The sequence below is a fragment of the Haemorhous mexicanus genome, chromosome 1 (assembly GCF_027477595.1).
Source record: "Haemorhous mexicanus isolate bHaeMex1 chromosome 1, bHaeMex1.pri, whole genome shotgun sequence".
NCBI lineage: Eukaryota > Metazoa > Chordata > Aves > Passeriformes > Fringillidae > Haemorhous > Haemorhous mexicanus.
Genome location: NC_082341.1, coordinates 81,221,529 through 81,245,524, shown reverse-complemented (window position 1 = coordinate 81,245,524; position 23,996 = coordinate 81,221,529). Strand labels below are relative to the sequence as shown.

The window sequence follows — 23,996 nt, the reverse complement described above, 5'->3', positions numbered from 1 at the left end:
ATTACAACCTCCCTATCATGAGCTGCTTGCTTATTGGATATTAATTGAACCGGTCCACAGCATAAAACATTTTTAAGCGTCCCCGTGATAACAGAAGAAAAAATATCCACAATACAGACAGCAATGTAAGGGAAGCCTTATAAAGGCACCTTTTAAAAGAAATCTAGCATCCCTTTTCCCCGGTGCCTTCCAGAGGTAAGCCAGGCTCCTTCCGACCGCGGGCAGGGGTCTCTTTCCGAGCACGGCCCCTCGGAGGCCGGCAGCCCCTGGCGCCCGGGGAGCGGCAGGCTGGAGCACGGGGCACGCGCTGCTTCCCACGCTCCCGCCGCTCGCCCCCGCCCCCGGGGCGGACTGCATTCGCTTAGGATTTTTTTTTTTTTTTTTTTTGGACCTCCGCTCCGACCTCCGCACACCGGCGAGCTGGCAGTAGGGCGAAGGCCAGCCGGAATCACCTAAAAAAAAAATCCCCAACCAAACAAAAAGAAACCCCAAACGCGAACAACAAACGTACAGCTCCCAGCGGGCGGTCGCGCCGCCGGGAAGCCCCGGCCGCCGCGGCCCAGCCACGGGCGCGGGCCCGGCTGGAGCGCTGACGGGCTGCGCCGCCCGGCCCCGCCCCATCCCGACCGGTGCCGGACGCAGCCGGAGACTCCCGAGCTCCCCCCACTCGCGGCTCCACCGCCCTTGTTCCTCGGGCGGGGACTCGCTTCCTTTCCCGACTCCCCCTTCCCACCCTCCTCTCCTCCTCCCAGGCAAGATGGAGGACGGCGGTTGCGGTGGCCACTGGCACCGCGGTGGCTAGGGCAGCTGCTGCTCCTCCGGATCGTTCCTCGCTCCTTCTTAGGAAAAAAAAAAACAAAAAAAACAAAAAAAGAAAAAAAAAAGATAAAAGGAAAAAAAAAAGAAAAAGGTTGGAAACCTTCCTTTTTTTTTCTCCGCCCACTGGCTGCTCACTGCGCGGACCGCTGGCCCTTCCCATGCCGTCGTCGTCGTCGTCGCCCTCCTCCTCCTTCTTCTCCTCCTCCTCCCGCGATTGTCTGCGCTCCGGCTGCCGCCCGCCCGCCCGCCCGGACTCCCTGCATGCACACGCCGCCTCCTAGGTGGCTGCGGGGGGTGGGCGCTCCCGGAGCTGCCATTCCGCACATACCTTCATGTCCCTGCGCTCGCTGCGGCCGCCCGCCGCCGCCCCGCATCGCTCGCCCGCTCCGGCTGCCGCCCTGACGGCCGCTCCCGCCCGGAGTTGAAGCCGGGATCCGCGGAGGGGGCGGCGGGGTCGGCGGCGGGTCTCGCCCGGTGGAGTCACCGCCGCCGGCACACGCAGCAGCAGCAGCAGCCATGAGCAGCGCCGCTACCGCCACCTCCGCCGCCACCACGGCCGGCAGCGGCGCGGGGGAAGGGGCCGAGGAGGCGGCCAAGGACTCGGCGGACATCGCGGCGTTCTTCCGATCCGGTGAGTGCGCTCCTCTCCTGGGGAAACAGGGAGGAAGGGCCGGCGGCGAGACCGCGGCTGGAGGTAGAGGCGAAAGGTGGCCCTGGGGAAGCGACGTCTTCCCCCTGGAGCCGGGAAAGGAGGAGAGGGCAGCCGGCTTTGTCAGGTGGCCTCGGGGAAGGCTCGGCACTGCCCGTCCGTTCCTCGGGGAGGCGGCGGGGAAGAGAGCCGAGCCTCCCCGTCCTGTGCCGGGGGACAGCGGGGCTTAGGCACCGCAACTCGCGGGCGGGACGCCACCCTCGCCGGCAGAACCGAGGCGTGAAAACGGGGGCGGCGGCGGCGCGGCCCGGCCGGGAGGGTGCGGGGCTGCTGCCGCCCCGGGGCGGTGTCGCCCGTGACAGGTGCGATTCTGCCTCCCGTGCCGGCCTGGTAGCAGGCGCGTCACCGGGGCTGGGCGGCACCACCCAGCGCCAGGTGGACCCGAGCCCCCCGAAAATGTCCCGCTGGGGGTTCCGGGGCGGGAGGTGGGTGGAGGAGCCGCTCCTATCTGGGAAGCCCAGGGTGTCGGAGGGGTGGGAAGGGTGAGCGGGGCCGCAGGGTTGCGGGGAGCCGGTTGCGCCGGCCGGGCCCCCCGGGGAGGCCGGCAAGCAGGCAAGGATGACACCGCTATAAAAGGCAGCGCTCCTCCGGTGCTGTGCTGCTGGGTGGCGGCACAGGGCAGGGATGGAAGAAGCGGCATGGCAAGTGGATATTCTAAGGAGAACCGAAAGAGGCAGACAAAAAGCAAAGCCCATGTTAAGGGGGTGTCGCTGCCTCGGCTGAAGCGGGGAAGCAGCGGCTCTCGGGCGCTGCCAGGCTGGGAAACCGGGCTCGGCGCGGAGGATCGGGAGGGGAAGCGGTGGGGGGGAGCCTGTTGACAGGCTGCCGGGATGAAAAAAAATGGAGGCTGCCTTCTCCCTTGGTGTTTACTCTCGGCACGCAACCGGGCGGGGAGGACGGCTGCGCCCGCCGCCGAGACACTGTCCCTCGGGGAATAGCGGCGGGGAAGGCAGGACTGCCCGGGCCGCACAGACCGCCGGCGGCGGGCACGGAGCCCTGCCGGCAGCCTGGGCGGCGGCGGGGACGGAGCCTCCCCCCGGTGCCGGCTGCCCTCCCCCGAGCGGCGGCGGCTCCTCCCCTCCGTCCTCTCCGCCGGCGGCTCCGCGCCCCCCAGGGCACCCCCTGGCCATCGCTCCGGGCGGAGCGGCCGGGCCGGGCCGGGCTGGGCTGGGCACTTGCTCGTTTTGGATGCCTAAAAAGGAGCGGCGAGCAAGGGAAATGCAGACTCACCGCAGGAAAGATGAGGGGGTTGGCCGATTTCGTGTGTAAAAAATAATGATGGCAGTAGTAATAATAGTAGTAAAAGCTGTGTTCACTGGGTTTTTAAGGAAAGTCCGTGAGGGAAGTGGGAAACGGCGTATTCAGTGCTACTTGCGGTCGGTGGTGTTGCTCAGTGTGTTTGGTTTCATGAGGGTGAAGCAAGAGGTGTGATTTGTTGCAAGCATCCTTGAAGCAGGGCTGGGAGCTGCGTTTGGGTGGAAAGAGGGTCCGAGCAGGGGTCTGTGTCCCCTCTGGAGGGCTTGATGCTCCCGAGGCAACCTGCTTCACATGAGAGCCATTGAGTGTGAAAGTCCTTGTCAGGATGCTGGCCTTGGTGGGTTTTATCGTGGAAAAAAGACTGAGCTTTATCGTTCCAAGGAAAAAATCCTGATGAAAGCAAAATGACAAATTAGAACAGTAGGCTTACACGCAGTACTCTGCCTAGTGTAGTTACAAATAGGTGCTTGTGTAGTAATCTTGCAGTTTTGGAAGACCCTGCCAGCTGTATTAATAATCAGCTTCCACATTTATGTGTGGGTTGAGGGATGCTACAGCTGGTAAGCTCGTAAGTGGTGCAGTGATGACTTCTGATGCTGATAACTTCTGATAACAGGGAAGTTGTACTGAGCTCAGTCCTGCAGCATCTAAAAATTTTAAAGCGGTAGAAGGACATGCTTATCAAAAAACTCTTAGAGCATATTTAACAACTGGCGTTCTCATTTCCATATTTACATGTGAAGGTTATCTGGTTCAGCCTGGCCTCTAGCATACACTGGAAAATGTTCTGGCATCTCCTGTGGGTGTTTGGCATTGAGAAGAGCTCTTTGAATTCTGCCTCTGTGCATGATCCACTCTTCTATAAGGAGAGGGTCTATTAAGTGATCTCCAGTGCTTCCCTTTGTTTGAACAACAGGCAGGTTGTTTTTTTTTTTTTTCAGTGGGACACAAAGGCGCAGAGATCAATGAACAAGAAAAAAACTTTGTTTGGTGCACTTAGGAGCAGACAAAATATTTTTCTCTTTACAGAATTTAGAATGATAAATGCTTCCTTTTTCCTGTCACTTGCAGAGAATATTAGCAAAGCTCTAGCTGTTACTTAAAAGAGAAAATAAGTAAAAATGTTGCTGTGTTTTCAAGGAGGAAAAAAAAAAACTCCAACACCAAAAACCTGCCTAAACAATCAGTGCTAATCTTGGGTTCGTTAAATTGGTCACTTGAGCTGCCAAGTGGGGTTATTGGCTTTCCTCCTGTCCTTTTGTAAGACTAAGCTTGAAGTAGAATTAAAGTAGCCTGAAGAAGGGAGTTTCATTTTTTGGAAGATTTTGTTAGGATATTGAACAGCAGCTAGGTTTGCATCACTTGAAATGTGCACATTTCCAGTTTTCACTTTGGTTATGTAAATGTAAACTCATTCTTGAGTTGTTGGGGAAATAAAGTTGCAGTTAAAATGTGAGGAAAGCAGCTGAACTGGAAGTGAGGTGGTGGTAGAAGGAATGCATAAAGACTGTGTGTCTTGAATGTAAATAAGGAATCCCTTTATTGGAATTGGAAGAAATCGAAGCAGCTAACTTTCTGTTACATATTTGGTATCTGAATCTCATTATTTGAAGTTGAAAAGGAAAGAGTACCTTGTTAGGTCTGTCACCTTTGTGGCAAGATTAATAGTAAAAGAAGCAGAGTTGAAGGCCAGGCATAGTGATTACATTTGGAAGGAGAAAACACAGTGGTTGTAGGAAGTGCCTTTCTGTCCTATATGTAAGTTGGAGATTAGAAATGACTGTGTGAACTGACAGAAGGATATGTTTTGAACTAAAAATGTATAGACAATTATCCCTTTTTTAATTTAAAAAGGGCACTGTTGTGACTTGAAAGAACTGGTAAAATATCTTGGCGTTATGAAAAAAGACTGTTACCATACAAAAAGCCAGTAGCACAGAGTATAAGTGGTTGTATAGTATGGTGTTAGTACATGTGTTAAGCATACAAGATCTGTTTTTTATGACGAGTTGTTAAGACAAAACTTTTCAAAATGTGTTCTAAGTTTCAACCTAAAATTCTGTGTATCTGAAAGGTCTGAAAACAGCTGACATGAGCAAAGTTGAATTTGAGGGAGTGCCATCAAGTCATGGCTTACAGGACAGTAACCATACAGAGGTTTTGTTTGGTTGTTCTTGGTTTAATCTTCATCTTTGCAGCTATGAGTCCTCAATACTTTGGTAAGGGGACTCAACTGACATCTTCAGGATGCAAGAATGAGGGCTGTCTGTTAAGCTTAAATCATGTTATTATAAGAGTGCTTTTCAAACCAAAGTGTTTTTGCTGGTTGAAGTTTGTGAATTTAGTTTTTAGGCATAAAGAACAAAACATTTTTCATCCAAATAAAAAACACGATCAAATTTTAGTAATTAAAGTTACCCTTCTGGTATGATGGAAATATCTGTGAATACAAAAGGTTGCATAGAAAAAGGCTTGTAAGCACTTCAGTCAACCCTTGGCTAGACAGTGTGGGGAGTACCTTTATAAATTACTCTGATAAGTCTTCGTGGAAAAAAACAACAACCGACTGATAACTATTCACAGTTCTGAAATGAAAGTGGATGTAGTTATTTCCTGTAAGGTACATTTTTTATGGGTGGCCTCTACAAACTGCAGTTACTTTGTTGATGTATGGACAAACAATAATGTTTTCAAAGCCGTTGAGGAGATTAGTATTGTCACCACCTGTTTATGTGAACACTTGCCACAGGCCTAGAAGGAGCACAGTTTACATACTGAGCAAAGGGAAGGGACGGTTTGGAGGAACTGAAGTGTTTGAAAAACAAAGGAAAAACAAGGGCCCCCAAAAGTCTTGTCATTAAGGTGACTAACTGTCCAGGCTTTGCCAGGTTAAATCTGAACATGATTGTTAATTGTACTTCATTCCCTGATAGGGGGGAAAAGAAAAAAGTGGAGGATTTTCCATCTAAAACCTACACAGGTGGCAGCAGTCCTTTCTCAGGAGAAGGAGTAAGTCTGAGATGAATGTGGGTCTGGAGGAAGTGGTTTTTCCAAGTAGAGGGTTCAGTGTGCCACCTCTCTCAAGGTGAAGTTAGAGAACAGGCTGGTAGCCAGAAGAGCTTTAAATAGCACCTGGTTCTAATGTTGTACGCTTAGTGTATCCTGCTTGTGCCTGTGTTTCTTAATGTAAGCTTAATGATAAGATAATTTAAAACCTGGGTTTAAGATATATGTTTTTAGGTACCAAAATGAACATGTGAGTATTTTAAGAAAACAGAATGCTGAGATTTGTTGTGGTTGTGGACATTTGAAGACTTCTGCAAGTACTAGTAACTTGAGACTTCGATCAGTCTGAGTTTGACTAAGTCTGCCTATAGCAACCTATGCTGATAGTTGCTTGTATAGTTGAGACATTAGAAGAAGTATTAATGAGTGTCATAATAATATAATTGATTTTCTTATTTTTCTTTTGAATAATGATCTTGTTGTTTGCTTAGTTTTCATGAAAATCACTTAATACTGTAAAGATAAAAGCCAGCATTGAGGAATGTGTTATTTCAAGTTTACAAGGAGGACTTATGTTTTATTTCTTACTGATTATATTGCTTTATATACTGTTGCCTTGATTGTTTTATATTAGTGTCCTGTGTCATAGTGGCTGGGACAGTTAACTGCATGTAGTAGACAGCATTAAAAATGCTATCATAGTAGAGAAAGGAGGGAGGGTTGGGAAAGATTACATGGTAAAGAAAAGGCAAGCATATTATTAAAAAGCAGCAGGATTTTTTGAGAATACTACTAATAAAACACACTATCATTTAGATCATGGGCAAACTAACTTCCAAGGTAGTCATCAAATGTGAAAAACAAGCCAGATTTCCATCTGAAAACCATGAAGCAGAACACATCATCTATAAAGTGAGAATAGGTGAATCTTCTTAGGAAGGCACTATTTCCTGGTGATGTGCAGTAGCTGACTTACAGAGAAGGTAGTTAGAGTTGTTGTTGCTTACTTGGCATTCCAGTTGGAACAGCCACAGAGTTGTTACGAGTGTCTAACAGAAATAAACTAATAGTGAAGCCAAAAGTGAAGTTTTGCCAGACAGCACTGGTGGTAGCTCACATGTCAGCTCCCTGCTGTCCTCTGCAAGTACTGGTTCTTGGCCCTGTGGCTGTCAGGAGCTGAGGTGCATTTTAAGAATTGGTGGGCATGCAGAGGATGTAAAGTATGAAACAAGTTGTCCATTCTTTCATGTAACTTAGCGTGTTGACAGCATTTGTATTAAATAAATAAACACAACAAAAATTCAGAGTGTTGTGTAAACTATACAAGAATCTGTTACTTTGTGCTTTGAGTTGCATTCGTAAATGAGAAGGTTGCAGCAATTTTGCTGTCATTAGCACTGGTTGACCTGAGCTGAAGAAGTGGGCTCTTTTGTGGAGTTTTGATCCAATTCCAAAAGTGTCCATTTTAATAAGATGGTTGAAGCAGAGTGGTGGTGTGTGTGTGATTTTGGAAAATACCATAGAAAAATGCCACAACTTAATAGTTTCTGATGAGCATATGCAGAGCAAAAATAACTGCAGAAACAATGAAGTTACAGTGGAGAAGTTAGGCTGGGAAATAGCATTGTTGAATTGACATTCCCTGGAACAATGAAGATGAGGATAGAGAGCTTCAGTGTGAAATGCAGCAGCTGTTGTGCAATTTGGCTTAGTGTGAAACAGCCAAGCTTCTCTGCAAATAGACAAGGATAGTTCAAGTTAGAGGTTAGGTTGTGTTTGAAACAGTTGGAGGCAGAAGTCATGAATATTTCTAAGAGAAGACAGAGGACAATTACTGGTAACATCTTTGATAGCTTACAGTTGATAAACTAAATGCACACTTGGAGTGGAAGGTGAATGGGAATTAGAGGAAAGCCAGGTCCATTCTTGGAAGGAGTACATTTGAGCTGGCATGAAGTGCTGATGTGCCCAGAAAGGAGATGACAGAAGGAGGAAGAGACTTGGTAGAGCTGAGGCTTTCATCAGTTGCAGAGCTCAGTCACTGTGTAGAAGACGGGCAGCAATGTTTCTTATAGAAGGGGTGTGTCTCCAGTTACATGTGTCCCACAGCAACCTAACAGAAGCATGTGTGAATTTCAACCTAAAATATCACTTGACTTCTAAAAGCTTTTGGATGTGAAATCACTTCTAGGTAAATAAAATCTAAAGAAAGGCTGGAAAGCCTTTCCTTACCCAAATATACAGAGAAAATATTAATGTTTCTCTACTCCCTTTCAGTTGAAAATAAAAGCTAAAATAATTCTAGTTTCAAAAAATGCTTAGGTGCAGACTGCTAGGTCAGTTTATTAGGGTGAAATTGCGTAGTGATTTTTGGTCTGCATCTTGAAGAAGGAGCTAAAATCACTGAAATAGCCATTCATGGTCAGCAAAAGTGTTTAAATAGTAAAGACACATTGAAATTTTGGAAATACAGTGGTGGTTGAAGGAAAGTGGGTGATAATTTTAAGGAGAAGAAGGGAAACAATTTTTTCTGCTTGATACTGGTAACAACCCAATTTAATCTTAAAAAAAAGAGGTAAAAAACCCCATGAAAGTCACATCAGGCTATTTTAATGTAATGACTAAGATGGTTACATCTATTTGTTGTTTTCATGAAGAAATTTGCCTGATTTGGAGAAGGATCTTTGTTTAACTTAGCATTTTTCTTGGTGCAGTAAAATCAAAAAGTAGACTACTGGTGAAGTAATACGGATGATCTGCAAAGCTGAGTCATATTCCTTCAGGAAGGATACTGCTGTTTTGAGAAAACAGATCACTTACCCAGTAGTGAGGAGGAGGAATTGAAATGACAGAGAACAACTCAAGTGCTTTTAGCAGTAGACACTACAGTACATTAAAGCATCTGATTTTCAGCCTCTAGAGTAGGTTGTTGTATGGATACACAAAGAGGAGGGTCATAAATGGGTTGTGTCCACAAAGTTTCACAGAACAGTCTGAGTGACAAGACTGTGCTTTAAAGATACAAAGCCAGTGGTTTCTCTGCCAAATAGCTGCTCTAAGTCATCTGAAATAGCCTAATTGTGCATTTGTTTAAAAAATAGGATTGTTTTTCAAGGCTGTTGAGTGGAGTCTTCTGAAATCATTAAGTCAAATTTGTTTAATCTCCTCTGCTACTGCCTTGCATAAGTGGCAGTAGCGCTGTTTAATATACACAACTGCAAATATGTAACAGGTTTTCCTATTGAGCAGTGCTGAACTATGTCTTTTGCTGGTACTTCTGTATAGTGTTTTTGTAATCTGGACCTTACTGAAGAACTGAAATAGGTATTGGTGTTTTATAGTTATGGTTGGATGAGAAAGCAATCTTTACAGCAAAATATGTCAGGGGTTTGCTTTATGTTTTATACTATAGGTGTAGTATAGTGTGCTTGGATAATTCCCACAAACCTGTGCAAGAGTCAGGACGATGTTATTGGCATGTGTAATAGTCTGACATGAGTCTGAGATTCAGGAAGGTTTGTTTTGCTGGTGTGCATGAGGATACATGTGTGCATGTATATACTGTCCAACTAAATAGTCCACGGGGCTTCAAAAACTTGAGTTTGCATGACAAATCTTTTTGTTAAAAAGTTGGAGAAAGTATTCTGGGTAGCAGGCACTGAACAGGGCTATTGTGAGTAATCCCAATGCGTTCTAGTCATCTGTGAAACTACCCAGAGCTTAATTACTCATGTTTTCTTGTAGTCTTAGTGCGTGTATGAGCAGTAATAGTTATTCCTGAGGTGTCTGCAGACTGTGTAAACAACCAGTAGTGATTTTTGTGGTTAGATTTGTACATGACTGCTTAGCAATTAGAGTCTGAGGATCCAGGGTTATAGTGAAGTGAGATTTCCTAAGAGCTAAAAATGAACAGGAAAATATACTACCGAAAGATAGGGCTCACAGGGACCTATCAGGTAAATGCCTACTTATTTTTGTCTAGTCTGTACCTCACTTATTGCATAAAAGAGCAACTCAAAATCCACTTTTAGGCTTTATACAGAATTTCTGCATTTTTGTGGGTATTTTTGTGGAAATCTTCAGCTTTATGACATACTTTATCAAGGCATTTGTTCAAAGGCTCTTCACTAATGTTTGTGGTGGTCACATAGCTGGTTAATAATTTTGAAGCCACCAAACAATGAAAAATGTTATTGGTGAAATTTAATGAAAGCAGAAATGTTGGAAGTCTTGGGGACTCTTTGTTTTCAGAGCCCAAACAAATGTTAAACATTTGTAACATTTCTTAAAGTGTGTCCTAGGTAATAAAGGGAGGATACATCAGGAACATCCCAAGAAGTGAATTAGACTAAATGGTGTGTTTAAATACCAGTATTTCTTGGCTAACTTCTTATGCTACACGGTGGACTTCACTCTATCCATTGTGTAGTCTTGGCTGTACAGTGTTGGTTGGATATAACTTTCTACTGGCCTTAAGGTAGTAAGTTCTTCAATTTCCAAGTGCTTATTGTGCCACTGATGTCTGGGCATGTTTGGTTAAGCAGCATTGAGTACCAAGATGATACTATTTTCTGAGATCATAAAAATACTCCACCCTCTTCTAAAAACTTTAGGCCAAGGTCAAAGTGTCTTTGCCCTTTGTAATTTTCCTACTCCTTGAATTCCAGATATATGCAGCTGAAAGCAATAAAAAAAAAAGTAGAAAGCTGTCAGCAAATCAAAGTGAATTGAAATATAAATTGGCTGGATTGTCCTGTTCATGCAGAAGTTGATAGCACACAGTACGTTGAACATCAGACTTAAGAAGATGTCAAACCCTATCTTTAGAGGTCTCTTTCTGTGTTTTACTATAGAGCAATAAAATAGGTTATGATTTCTCTGCTAAAGAAACTGAATAGCCATTTTGTTGTTTATTTTTTAATAACGTTTTAGTCTCAAAGCTTTTTTGCCTGTCTTTATTTATTTGCTTTATTAATGTTAGTCAGCGGCTTCATTTTGGATGATACTGTGTATAGGGGTGGCCCTAAATGAATGGAAATGGAACAGTTACAGCAGTAGCTTATGGTCTTTACACGTTAGTCACATTTCCTGTGCCTTAAGTACTTGTTTTTCTGCCCTTAAAGGTAGTTATTAGGCTTGAATTTGCCATAGTTTGCAAAGTTCAGAGAAGAAATCAGTGCTATGCATTGCTTAACTCACAGGAATCATGTGAGCCGGGCTTCTGTAAGGACAACAGAGGCCAGCCAAACTAAAATTTATTAGAACAGTTGCACCTTTTCAGATGGAAAGGTCATAATGACTTATCTAATGGCTTGTTGGTTGGCTGTCATGGTGTTCCCTCACTCTACTTACTCCCACTCCACTCCGTATTTCCTGCAGAGGGATGGAGAGGAGAATTGGAGGCACAAAAGGTAAAGATTATGGGTCAAGATAAGAGCAATTTACTGGGAACAGTAATGAGATAACAAAACAGACAGTAATTATACAAATAACAGCATGTACAAGAAAAGAAACACTATTGCTCACCCCTTGTGGAACATTGTCCTTGTGGACATTCATTCTCTGGCCGCTCCCTCTGCCACGCTGCCCTGACATGGGAGTGAGCCCTTCTCTTTGTTCCCAGAAGATTACATGAGATGGTACTCCAGGTCCTAATCATGTCCCCTCCGGGCCATAACCAGGACACTGGCTTGTTAATGCTTTACATTAAATGAAAAAATAAATAAAAACTAAGATACCAGTTTCTCCACAGGTAGTGCAAGGCTGTCTTTGGAAGAAAAACAAGGAATCGTACTTGACTGAATTTCTTGCCTTGGCAGCTGAGCAGAAAGTTAAAAAACTGAACTTCATTTCCGTGCCCATTTTGGGAAAATTCTACTGTTTGTCTGTTGAATTACCAAGGCAGGAGAGTCAAGTCAAGCCTGCTTATAGAACGTGATAAAATACAGTTTATCCTGTTGTGATCCATGTAGAGTTTAGCCATGACATGCTTTAACCTGTCAGTGCAGAAGAAGCAATATCTTTTCTAGTACAGCGTGGGGATTGGAGTCAAATTTGCCTATGCTTAACTCAGAACAAGGTTCTAATTCTGCCAACAATAACCACTCAGCGTGTGTGTGTGTGTGTGTGTGTGTGTGTGTGTTAGCTTTTTTTTTAAGCTTGGAATCAGATGCATCCTACCCTAGCCAAAGGGAAACATTTTAGAAGCTCTGACGCATTTACACAGATGAAGGAAGGAAATGTCCAAAAGAGTCAAAAGCTAAAAATAGATCAGTTTACCAAGTTGAACTCTGGGTGGGAATTGACAAACTAAATATAAATCTAAATTTGAACCTTTGTGGCTTACATAACTGAGTGGTGTAACCCCTTTCGGATACTGCTGCTTTTTCTTGCATTCAACTTTATAGTAGACAGCTTCAGAGGAAAACTTCAGTCAAGCTTTGTGAGTTTGCTTTTCTGTGTTTTAAATAGACACCATTGAGAAGTCTGATTCTCTTTTGACGATTATTGTTACAGCATAGTTAACTCTCTGGAAAAGTGGATTGTGGGTTTTGTTGGGGTTTTTTTGTTTGTTTTGAAGAACTTCTCAGTAGAAGTGGTATCTCCTCACTCTACTGGACAGAAGTTTTAAACCAGTAGCAATTAGAACCAGTGTCTGTGAGGGGGCGTTATTTTTTTTCCCCCAACTTCCTCAAGAAGCAGTAAATTTGCCTGTCATATCTGTACATAGAAAGGAATGATAAGCTGAACATTTAAGAATGAATGTTTGGCTGTCTAAAAGGATTTGCTCTCTGCCTTGACACAAATCAAAGTTAGAAGCTATCAGCTTTCCCTTGATGTGAAGAAAAGTAAGCTTGTTTGAGCGTGTAAAATTTGTGTAATGGGAAAAAATAGAGGAAAAACTGTTACTATATGAGAATGTTGTAGATTACTGTTGCTAGATGACTGTGGTAATGCCATGAAAATGGAGATAAGCAAATTTTCCTTTTTCCTTAAGTAACAGTTTACATTTTTTGTATAACTGATAGCAACCAACACAGTATTGCTAACTAAAAACTGGCCTTTTCCAGTGTGTTGAAGCAGGGACAGTGCAGTTGAATCCCTGTGGTTCAGCATTTGCCAAATGCTAGTGAAGAGCATTTCTTTCATAATGTTACACCTAATTCTAAAGTTTTGCATTGAAGAGGTGACATACATTCATTAACTTTGTCAGAAAAACAAATGTTACCATTTACAAATATAGTAAATGCAATGGAATATTAGGGGTAAAAATGGTAGCATTGCTTAGATTAAGTTCAAGCAGTAACTCTCCACCCATCACTCCCACAAGAACTGAGGGTTAGTTTTTTTACTCAATGCCTTTCCTTTTATTACTATATCATTTGCTGTAGAATATTTGCTTGGCAGATGTATAAATAGTTGTGCTCTTATTTGCTTTATGTTTTTGTTTGGTTTTCCAGTGGAGCCTTGGAATGTTTGTTTTTGCAAGGTTGTTTTGAAAAAATTTGGAGTCTTTGATTACTAAAAATAGTATTTGTTCCGAGCAGCAGTTTATCTGTTAAAGCAATGCAGTTTATAGTAAAAGGCTTACTACCTACTGTCATAGTTATATACCAACATGGCAATTTAAACTTTGTATTTATGGAAGGTCTTGTTATATAGCAAAGTATGAGAACTACTCTGTTTAAAATCTCATATTTTTCTAGAATATGCTTTTGGAATGGATTTGTCCATGTTCCTGTCTCCACTGTGGTAACCCTACTGTTAGAAAGTTAAAGCTGTAAAGCCCTTTTGCAAGAGTACTTCGTTGACTTGGGTGGCTGTGCAACCTGTGGTGTTTCTGCTTGTAGGCGAGTTCATGAGCAGGATGTGACTTGCAGTTCACGTCCACTGAGGCAACATGAGTGGCTTCAAAGAGCAAGAAGGTGCTGCTCTCCATAATGCTGTTATATGTCCTCTAGGCAGTGAAAAGAAGTGGCAGAGCCCTGTGCTTGAGTGTGGTAAGCAAGGGTGGATATACCTTGATACTTAGGTGGAACACTTAAAGTGCAGTCTGTAAATTGTCTGGGCTGCCAGAGCTCAATTCCCTCTGTGCATATGCTGAAGCTTTGTTACGTGTTGATATGGCAGCAAATGAGAGCAGCGATTTTTGTGGTCTTGAGCAGCCAAAATAGTATCTTAAGCTTTAATTTCTTTCTTTGTGAGGTGTTTTTACTCCTTGGGGTGGAAATCTCACTCCAACTTGTCTCCTTTGCTAATACGCTGGGCACTGGCTCCTGTTCTGACTTGCGAGGTGGGATACAAAATCTTCAGATTTGAGATCTGCTAGTTTAATGAGACTTGTTTTAACTACAGGAAAGATGAATGTTAGAGGAGAGATAGGCATCTTTTTACAGACTGGCTTTTCACTGTCTTAATTTTTGTCTCTGCTTCTGTGATCCCTTCTTTTGTTCCTTTTCTTCAATAAATAAGACAGAGGTCCACCAGACAATAAGCTCAATCACGAGGCATCAGTGTTCATCCCTACAGGAGGTCCATTATGTGCACATGGATAAGTAGGGGGTCCTGTGGAAAAGCCTTGAGGAGTTTGAGAAATACAGCATGTGTGCTGTGCTGACAAATAAGGGTTGCACAGGCAGCCTTAATGCTGCATTACCTAGTTTTTGAATCCTCTTTGTGGCAATTTCAGTCACACCTGGTCCTATGTGATTGTTGAGATAAATCATTGTTTAGAGTTTATGTAAAGTTTTCATTAGATGCCTTAGTGGGATGATGGTAGATGGCATTGGTTTTATCTGGGCGCAGTGGTTACTATGTTACATCAGAGGTATTTTGGGAGTTGAAATGCATTAATTCACTGTGTAATATTAAAGAAGGCAGATGTATAAGCTGCTTTGTTAGATAGATACATTGAGGACAAATTAGATACTTTACTACTTATTTTTTTAACTTTTTTTTTTTTTTTAAATAGGCCCAAATACACTCTAGTGTTCAATTTCTTATGGACTGATTTTTGTCACTTGAGCATCATGTTAATTGTGCCGTGGTAATAAGAGTTGAATGAAGCAAGGTGTACAAATTACCAAATACCAAGGAGGAAAAAGGAACCAAGTGATATATTTTCCTTTCACAAGCAATAGATAATTAAGATTGAAAAGAAAAAATAGGTTCTCAGGTGAGGAAATCTTACCACAGCATAATAGGTCACGATTTACGCGCAGAACACCCATGGAAGAATGTATGACACTGAAGGACTTAATTGGAAGTTCATAGTGATAAGTGACCTAAATTATTGCACTCTTTATTTTGCCAGTTATGTGGACTAAAATTGCTGCTTTAATAAGAAGCTTTCTGAACTGAACTGTTGTGTAACCTCCAAAAAAGGACCCAAAAGGAGATAAAGGGGTGCCTCTTCACATGATATGAGAGAGTTGTAATGTTGCTGTGTACAAGCTGTGTTCCTCCTGTTTAATGGAATAGAAATTGACTGAATATATGAAATAACTGTTTCCATGTCAAGCTAAATATCAAAATGGAATGAAATGTATTCCTTATTGAAAGGTGACTGGCAGAGGGCTAATTATCAGAAACAAAATAGCCCTGTATCTCCCTAGTGGAGTTGAAAGTCAAAGGTGCCAAACATCTGAAAATTTTGGAGTTATATTTGAAATGTCAATATTTCTTGGTTTCTAAGTCCTGTGTTAGGGGTTGGTTAACTTTTGAACAGCACACAGTGTAAGGGCAATATTACCAGCCACATTTAAACCAAGAATGAGTTAAGGATATATAAGTGGTGCATTTCTCATCCAGGCATCTATTTATTTTGCAGAAAATTTGAGAATAAAGCCAGGATTCAAGTCAATATCTGTTTATGTTGCACTGTTGATATTGGGGAGGGGGAGGGAGAAGTGAGTAAGACAGTTGCTTGTTCTGGAGACATTCGAGCTGTCTGACCGGTGAGGTGGGACATCTGTGTGAATTGTTGAGCTTGAAGTAGTTGAAGTACAGTTCTGGAAAATAAGCTCTGCTGTCCTTGTCTTGGTTCTGTCCAAATATATTCGAGTTTGGCTCTGGTACAAGATGTAATCTTTGAGAAAGCAGCAATAACTGGCTAGGGGCAAGCAGGGGTATATCCGAGACAATGGAATATGAAAGAGAAAATCAAGGAAGAAAGTAACTGACAAAATTAAGGGTGAGGGTCACTTTGCTTACAGAAATAGTGGAAATCACCACACTACCTATCTACTGCAAAAGATGCTGTTTCTGTTGTGTTTAAGGTCTTATACTGAAACAGAACTAACAGTTCTATTAATGTACACAGGCAGATTAATAGATGCAAGGGGGCCTGAATTTTCACAGGCCATTTGACAGAAAATGTACTGATTCCCTGAAGCAACCACCAGTTTCAAGGCCAAAAGGAAGCCTTTCATGTTTTAAAGCATAGCACAAGAGGGACAATCCTAGGCAGAAGAATGGAAGGGAGATAATGGTTATATGATGCAGAAGACTTGGGATTGGAAGTGCAGTGAGGTCATGAAGAGAACTGACCCTTGAAAGGAATGTAAAGGTGGGTTGTGTTTTTATATACCACACTGCTCAGATATTTGCTTTACAGGGATAATGCACTCAAATCAGAAAGACAAGCTGTTAATAGTGCCTGCCCTAGATAGGTCTGGTTTTTTTATTCCCTGAAGAGAAGAGCAAGAAAGCAGAAAGGAACTTGGATAGAATTCCTTAATTTTGTAATGCAAAGTACAACCTTGATGACACAACTCAAGAAAAAGTCACTGTTAACTATTTTGACCTTAAAATTACCTTTTTTCTTACACTCTTCCTCAAATTCCTGCCATTCTCAGTTAAAATGTATTACTTGTGTTTCTGTGGAAAGAACAGCTTAGTTGTGCGAGGTCATCACTGACAGTCTTAGCTCCACAAGGACCCCAGCAAATAAACACATTTGTGGTTAGTCCCCTTGCTGTAGCCTCTGATCTGCCAGGTCTGCTGCAGAAGATATGTGTACAAGGCCGTACTGATCTCAGGAGATTTGCTGAACTTTATCTCCGGGTAATCGTATTGTTGTGTTCAGATAAGATTACTAATCACACTTTTTAATTAAAGAAATGTCACAGCTGTAGGAAAATAAAGCTATTTGGAAATGGTGGTTATTTTGCTGACAGTTTTCTCTGCTTAAGGAGGCTCAGTCAAAACTTTCTGCACTGGCAAATGTATGCTATCAAATGAAAATGAATTGTGACTAATTTCACACTGACTTCTTCCCTGGTACTTTTTCTTCTTCGTGGTCAAAAATTGTTCTTAGTGAAGTAGTTAGAGATGTGAATCATAAATTTTGTATTAAACCTTTAAAGAGACAGCCAAATCACCTATATTTTGATTGTTCCCTCCTGCTAAAGTATGTTGAAGGAAAAGCTTACATTATTCATGTAAAGATATGTTTCCAAAAAGGGCAGTTCATATAGCTGAAAAACTGAAGCAGAGTTAAGAAAGAGCTAACTTGGGTTTACTCCCTGGGCTAACAGTAATTTCAAAGTTAACATATTCTGAAATGTTGCTTTGACAGCAGTATTTGATTTAATTCTGCAGTATGCAATTAGACTTATCATTCCCTGTGATATTTAAAATGCTGCCTTGAGTTTAGCATAGAAAGTGAGTATGGTTGAGTGTTTGTTCAAATGACATCTACTTCAGCAGTTGCTTTGTGTGCAGTTTATCTAGTGTTAACAGCATTCAAGTCTCTAAAAATAGGAATATGTATTGCCGTAAGAAATAAGCAAACCTGTGTGCTTCACTCATTGCCTTTAATTTAAGCATGGTGTTACTACTGGGTGCCTTGCTTTTGTGGTTGGTTTGGTTAGAGTTCTGAGTCCATTGGAAGTATTTTGGCCCACGTTCTAGAGTTAAAATAAAAATTGGTACTGTGACATTTCAAGCTGGTGGAGGAAATTATCAGTTATCCAAATGTATGAAACTGGTAACTGGCCGATAGCTTGGAAATGGTTCTGAATTAACGGGGTAAGTTTACAAAGATAGCTGTGTAGTAATGAGGTAATTTTGTATTTTCCTTTAAAATTTGCCTCGCTAAAGAGAGGCTTTATGATGGCATCTGATAAAGGTAGGAGTGGAAAAAAAAGGTTAACGGAATGGAGGGACAAGTAAAAAGAGGCTTGTGTTTATGAAGTTGAAAAAATTAGACTTAAAAATTACGTGTTAGGACAGCCATACTGATTGAGCTGAAGGAAACAGAAGGAACTGAAAATGAGGTTAGTAATTTATTGCAGATAGTCAAAGTTCTGAACAGGATCAAAGAAGTCCTTAAGAGTAGGCTCTTAGGCTTAGACAGAAGACGTGGAAATAAATACTCTTGCACCCTTGCTGTTCCCAGTGCTTCTCCCTGTCAGTTTGTTCTGATCTGACTTCTATGTTGTAGCTGTTTTAAAGGCTAGAAGAAATAGCCTTAGAAACTGTAAAGTTTTCTAAGTTGATTTGTACAGAGGCTTGCTGCTGATAATATTACACTTTTTCTGTGTCTGTATATCTGTAGTTATTTCCCTATTCCCTGACTTTTTAGAGCTGGTGTGAAAGTTTTCCCTGAAGTAGCAGCTGTATGACGGAGTTTACTGTACTCAGAACACTAAATGGCTCCTGTGTGTTGAAGAGAGTTAAATGTAGGCTACACAACTTGAATTCCTCAGAAAGAGGTCGTACTTGTGTTCTTTAAAACATTTTTAGTTACTACGTATCTGCCTTACCCTCTAGCTTTCAGAGACATACCTGAATATAGACTCAATTAAATTCCTGTCCTTTAATGAAGACCTTTGCTTAATGCGTAGCTGATATGCTTGGAACATCAGGGCATCGGTTAGGATCCAAAATTAATTGCCTCTTGGGGATGGATAGTGCCATGTGGGCACCTGAAAGAACAGTGTCTCTTTCAGAAGCCTTCTGAAACGGCCAGCTTTGAAAATAAGGCACATCCTTATTATGTTAATAAATACATTTGGGTCTTGAATCCTGCTTAACATTCTCACTTTGTAACAATAAAAGCAAATAAATATTTTGTCTATGGAAGATGGCACAAGTTTAAAAAGGAGAACCATAACTTCCTTACTTCCTGCCTTCTAGTAGTCACCCTCTGTCCACCAGCCCCCAAATGTAGGAGGAAAAAGCCCAAACCTGGCATAAAGGGAAGAGGGCATCTCGTTCCCAAACCAGCACTAATGCGTCAGTCTGCAGTAAAACAGTATTGTTTTAACGTGGCTAAGGCCCTATTCTTTCCTTTGTATTGAATTCCTTCCTGTTTAAGAACATTGTCTTTAAAGTACACGTATATCAGCTTGAATGGTAGGAACTTTGTGCTTATTGCTACAGTATCTGTATTAATTAGTTGCTGCAGCTGTTTCAAGTAGGGAAAAAAAAAATAGTTATAAGTCTTTGGCTGTGGGATAGCAAGTGTGTTAGTTAGCAGAGCTGCTAAAACATGCTAGCTGCATGTGGAGGTGAAAGAAGGCAGAAGTGGGGAGGAGCTGAAACTCAACTTGGCTTTGTATGCTCAGCAGGAGAGGAAGATCCAGCAATTGGGCAAAAACATACTAGATGACATAGATCCAAGCATACAGGTGTCAGTTAAATATCCCAGAGTCTCAAAGAAGTAACTGGTGGGTGTCAAGTAACTTGGTGCACCTTTCATAGTCCCTCACATTGTATCAATTAATAGAGAAGGTTAAGCTCCATTTGCTGTATTAAAGGAAACACATAATTTTCATTAAAGCTTGAGCTAATGTCCATATATTTCTGTTGCTTGAACTTCAAAAACAAAAGTGGAGGTAGCTATTTTATACATTCTTTCTGACTAATTCCTGTGACTTGTGTTGGACTGGTTGTGGGCAAGCAGGGAAGGGAGAACACTGCGTTTTTTTCAATAATTGTGTAATTAAATTCATTGATGGTAGGCCAAGAATACTGATCACAAGGGTTGGTGCTGAATCAGAAGGAATACTTTAAATGGCGCTCTGTTGAACAGAGACATAATTGCCCTCTCTTTCCCCTTCTTGGCTTATTGGATGGCTGAATTGCTCATTTCATACATGACTTTGAGTGTGACTAGAGCTGTGAATCAGTGTTTGTTGGAGTTTTGCATCTGGCTTATGGTCTGACTTCCCTTTTATGAGCTGGAGAGGCTGCCTCTGTTATTACTGTGTAGTGAAAATCCTCTTAAACTCTCCTTCTCGTGAGTGGGTGAAAATGTTTGCCAAACACATGAATCAATAATTGCTTATTTGCCTCAGTGATCCTTTTCAAAAGCTTCACTGTCCTTTTCTGTGTTTGCACAGATAATCGATGTCTGTCCCCACGTGATAATTAACAGGGATAGATAACTTAGGAGCCCTTCCTTTACAAAGTCATCCTACAACTGTGCCTCTCTGAAACCTCTTATTCCATTTTTGACCTTTTGTCAAGGCTTTCATTGAAATGGCAATAGCTTATATACAGTGAGAATGACTTGATGATTAGTTTAGTTTAAGGGTTGCTAGTTTACCATGCTGTTGAAATGCCTGGAGCTCTGTGTGGGACAAAAAGAATAAATAAACTGTCTGAAGGCTATTAAAAACGAGATACACACTTGTCTCAGTATGAGGAAGAGCACTGCATGTAGCTTGACCTGGTAAGTTTTCATAAACTAGAGACTGGCTTTTTAATGGCCTCATCTAACATGTCCATTTTGTTCTGCAGTTGCTGACTGAAATTGAAAATTAAAATGAGGGAAAAATAATCTTCATGATTACAGTTTTCCCTTGGGAGCTATTTCAATTGTGGCTTTCTCATGAGAGAGATTGTGGCTTCCTTTCTATTTTTGTGGCATGAAAATTCAGATTTGTGTAGCCTGTTTCTAAAGTTGAGAATATTCTAGATGCCAGTTTCAGAAGATACAAACAACTTCCAGGTGCCTGCAATTTGAGGAAGTCTCTAGCCGATTCAGATTGCCATCTTGATGTGACCTTTGTCAAAAATAACCACAGTTAAGTAGTACATGCACAAACTGTCTATGCAGTAGAATAAGGAAAAGACAAACCAATCTGTTTTAATGGATGAAATTGTTTGCTGTTTTAGATTTGCATTTTGTAATGGGAAGGGAAGCTTTTAAAACTGTCTATTTTACTTTGTTTGCTATTCAGGTCACTGGCTTCTTAGTCCACTGGAAGACTGCAAGATAGACTTGAGCTGTTCACACTGTTCCAAATCAGTTGGGCTCCCTGTCACTGGGTGACTTGTTTTGTTCCAGTGCTTGGCTTTGTCATCCAGTGAAAAACTACTCTTGGTGCCTTAGTTTAAGCCACTGAAAATCCGCTTTTTGGTACCACAATTAACATTAGCTAGATGATAGGTATTGCTCCATAGCTCAACATAGATGCTATGCCTGTACCTGCCTAAAGCTTAAAGTCTGTTCAGATTGTTCGTATTTCAGTGATATGATCTAATGGTAACAAAGTTTCTTCAATGGACAAAAAGTAGGCGGGAAAGAGGACTCTATCCCTCATTCAGTGTGCCAGAAACTATGCAGAATCTGTTTGGATATCTAGAGCCTCTTAATGGCTGTTCCCATTAGCAGTTTCATTCAGATCAAAGTGTTCTTTTGGAGTGCATCTCTTGATTGTCCCATTTCACAGTTCTTTGTTCAATGTGAAGCATCTCAGGCACACAAATAGAATTCCTTTCAGATGAAGTTGAAAGGAATTACATACACCAGTTACAAATATATATTAGGTCCACAGAACCAGACAATAGCCAGTCATAAGTAAAACTTCCTGTAAAACTTCATTCAAAATACATAGTTTGGCCATTGAAGTTTCTGCAGCAGGATTTTGCTGTGTTGACCCTATTCTGTTGCATTGTGCACGAAGCTCTCAAGTGTAGGCTTAACCAAAGAGGGTCAGCAGCTAGGTCCTAAAACTCAGCAGGTGCTCTAATGAAGTAACAAAGACCTTACAGTGACAGAGAATTAGTTTACTATGTGAAATGAATGATCACTCTAAAATGTAGATTGTGTTTCAGAAATCTTTCTCAGCATCCAAATAGTCCTGAGACTGCAAGGACTTGGAGAGCTGAAGGAAGAGAAGAGATGGCTGCTTTAGTTACAGGTGTGAGATGGGGGGCTGGTGTTGCATGTAGCACAGCAGCTGTTGCATTTGTGTTTTCTCCTGTGGCAAGGCACTTAGATTACCTGTCAGCACCACCCTAATGCAGGTCCACATTTTTGCCTGGGACCTGTGTGTCAACTTTTGAAGAATTCAGTGTGTCTGAAAAGCACAAGTTCATCACTAATGCTCTAGAGAGGGACACATATTTGAGGTTCCTCTCTGCCAAATATGACTGGATGGACAGTGTTTTCTTCCTCCATCCATTCATTCCTAGAAGAAACATGGTTAAGGTGTGAATGGGTTGATAACCATACATGTCCTGCTTCTGTGTTGGAAACTGCAAGTTCTTTTGATGTAGAGCTGCCTAGAGCCTAGAAACAAGTAAAATGCTGTAGGAAGAGGCCAGTCAGAAAGCAGGCATGTGAACTGACTCTATGATACAGATAGGCTGGAGAAATCCTTCTTGTGCAAAAGCTGCTCCAAAGTTATTTATTCAGAAAGGAATGCAGAAATGGAATCATCAGTAGTTGAGCACTGGTCATACATCTTAAAAAATTTGAAATGTTGTAGAATTCATCATTAGTTCATCATTAGTTGAAGTATGTTGCAACAGGTTGGAGAAATATAACTTCCAGTGGATAATGTTATCCTTTCACTGTCCCTCTTCTGTTGAGCATAAATTGTTAACTCCCAATTCTTAGATAAATTTTTGAGTGCTACTAATTGGCCGACTGTAAGAGCCATCAGTGTAAGGGTTAGAGCTTAAGTAGCCTTCTTGTGATAGCTAGAGTTTACTTATTTGACCATCTCCCAAAATGTTCTTCTCTGTAGTAAGAGTTATCTGGAGGAATGTTTTCTGAGGTTCTAACTGCTTGATTGCAGCATCATTGCAGCTGGGTCCACATGTTACTGGTTTATGGGTTTGAGAGGTTTTGCTTTGGTGGAGGCGTAGCACTTGCTTTTGTCTTCTCTATGGGTGGCATCTGGAGCAGAAATATGTCAAGATAACTCCAGGAGAGAATGTTGGAAACTGAATGTAATATGAAATTGTAGGCAGCGTTGATCAATTTTGATTAAAAATGCTGCTGTGGAGCTCTTGTACTTAAAGAAGATGTGCTGAAGGGCTTTGTGAAGGTCACTGCTAGCAGTAAGGATTTGTTGAGATCCCGTCTCTTTAAGGGCTGCTGTCAGCTTAAAGAAAACCTTCCAAGCTCTCCATTCTTCTGTTCTTTTGGCTGCTGAGAGTGTTTGCATTGCCCAGGAGCAGGGGCGGGAGACTAAGGCGAAAATTTGGATTTCCAAAGACCTACTGTGAGTAAGTTCGTTTGCTTTTGCAGACTTGTCTGGAGAGATGGTGAGCTCTGGCAGATGAGCAAGACAATTTATTTTTAAATCTGTCATGAGTCGTAAGTTGATATTATCGCACAAAAATAGCAAAACTCTTTTAAAAAAAAGTTTATCTAGTATCTAAGTGTTGAATTGATTACTTTAAACAAGTCTTCCAGTCTCTCCAAACTCCAGGTGTAGGCTTCATATTTAGTTCTGGTGTAAGAAGACTTAACACTGAATTTGAAAAGTTATCAAAGTCTTTGGTACTGTCAGTAAGGTTGCCTGTCCACTCAGAATTAAATATCTGCTTGGCAATACATTTGCATCTTTCAAATTTGTGTGTAAGGCATCTCTTGCTGCCTTGTGTTCAGTGCCTTAATGGTGACATCCTTTTGCTAGAGGACGGTGTAAACCTTGGTCCTCTAGTGACTTTTCAGGTGCTTCTACATTGATGCATCAACAACGAGCAGACATCTGTTTCCTACTGGACTTTAAACCTAGCCTGCCAACTCTAAGGAGATCTGGTTATACAGTTTCATTTTTTGAGAGGGAGGATAAAGTAAGGATGAGGCTTAGTGGGTATTTGAGAAATACTTGTATTATTAAATTAGTTTGAATATATAAGTATCACTAAATAGCATTCTTGAAAAGAATCTTTATTATGTTTAAGATGACAGTATTTTCAGTGATTTTGTGGAATAAAAACGAAGTGGCATATGTTT

General features: G+C 41.9%; 1 protein-coding gene across 2 annotated transcripts in view; it reads left to right on the top strand.

Annotated features, from left to right (window-relative positions):
- Positions 1 to 1,316: 1,316 nt before the first annotated feature.
- TRIO (trio Rho guanine nucleotide exchange factor) overlaps positions 1,317 to 23,996 on the top strand; it is a 245,029-nt gene continuing 222,349 nt past the window's right edge. For both annotated transcript variants that reach the window (XM_059854645.1, XM_059854652.1), the window contains exon 1: positions 1,317 to 1,450. In XM_059854645.1, coding sequence (XP_059710628.1) covers positions 1,336 to 1,450 — 115 coding nt within the window. In that variant the 5' untranslated portion in view covers positions 1,317 to 1,335. The remainder of the gene's footprint in view (positions 1,451 to 23,996) is intronic.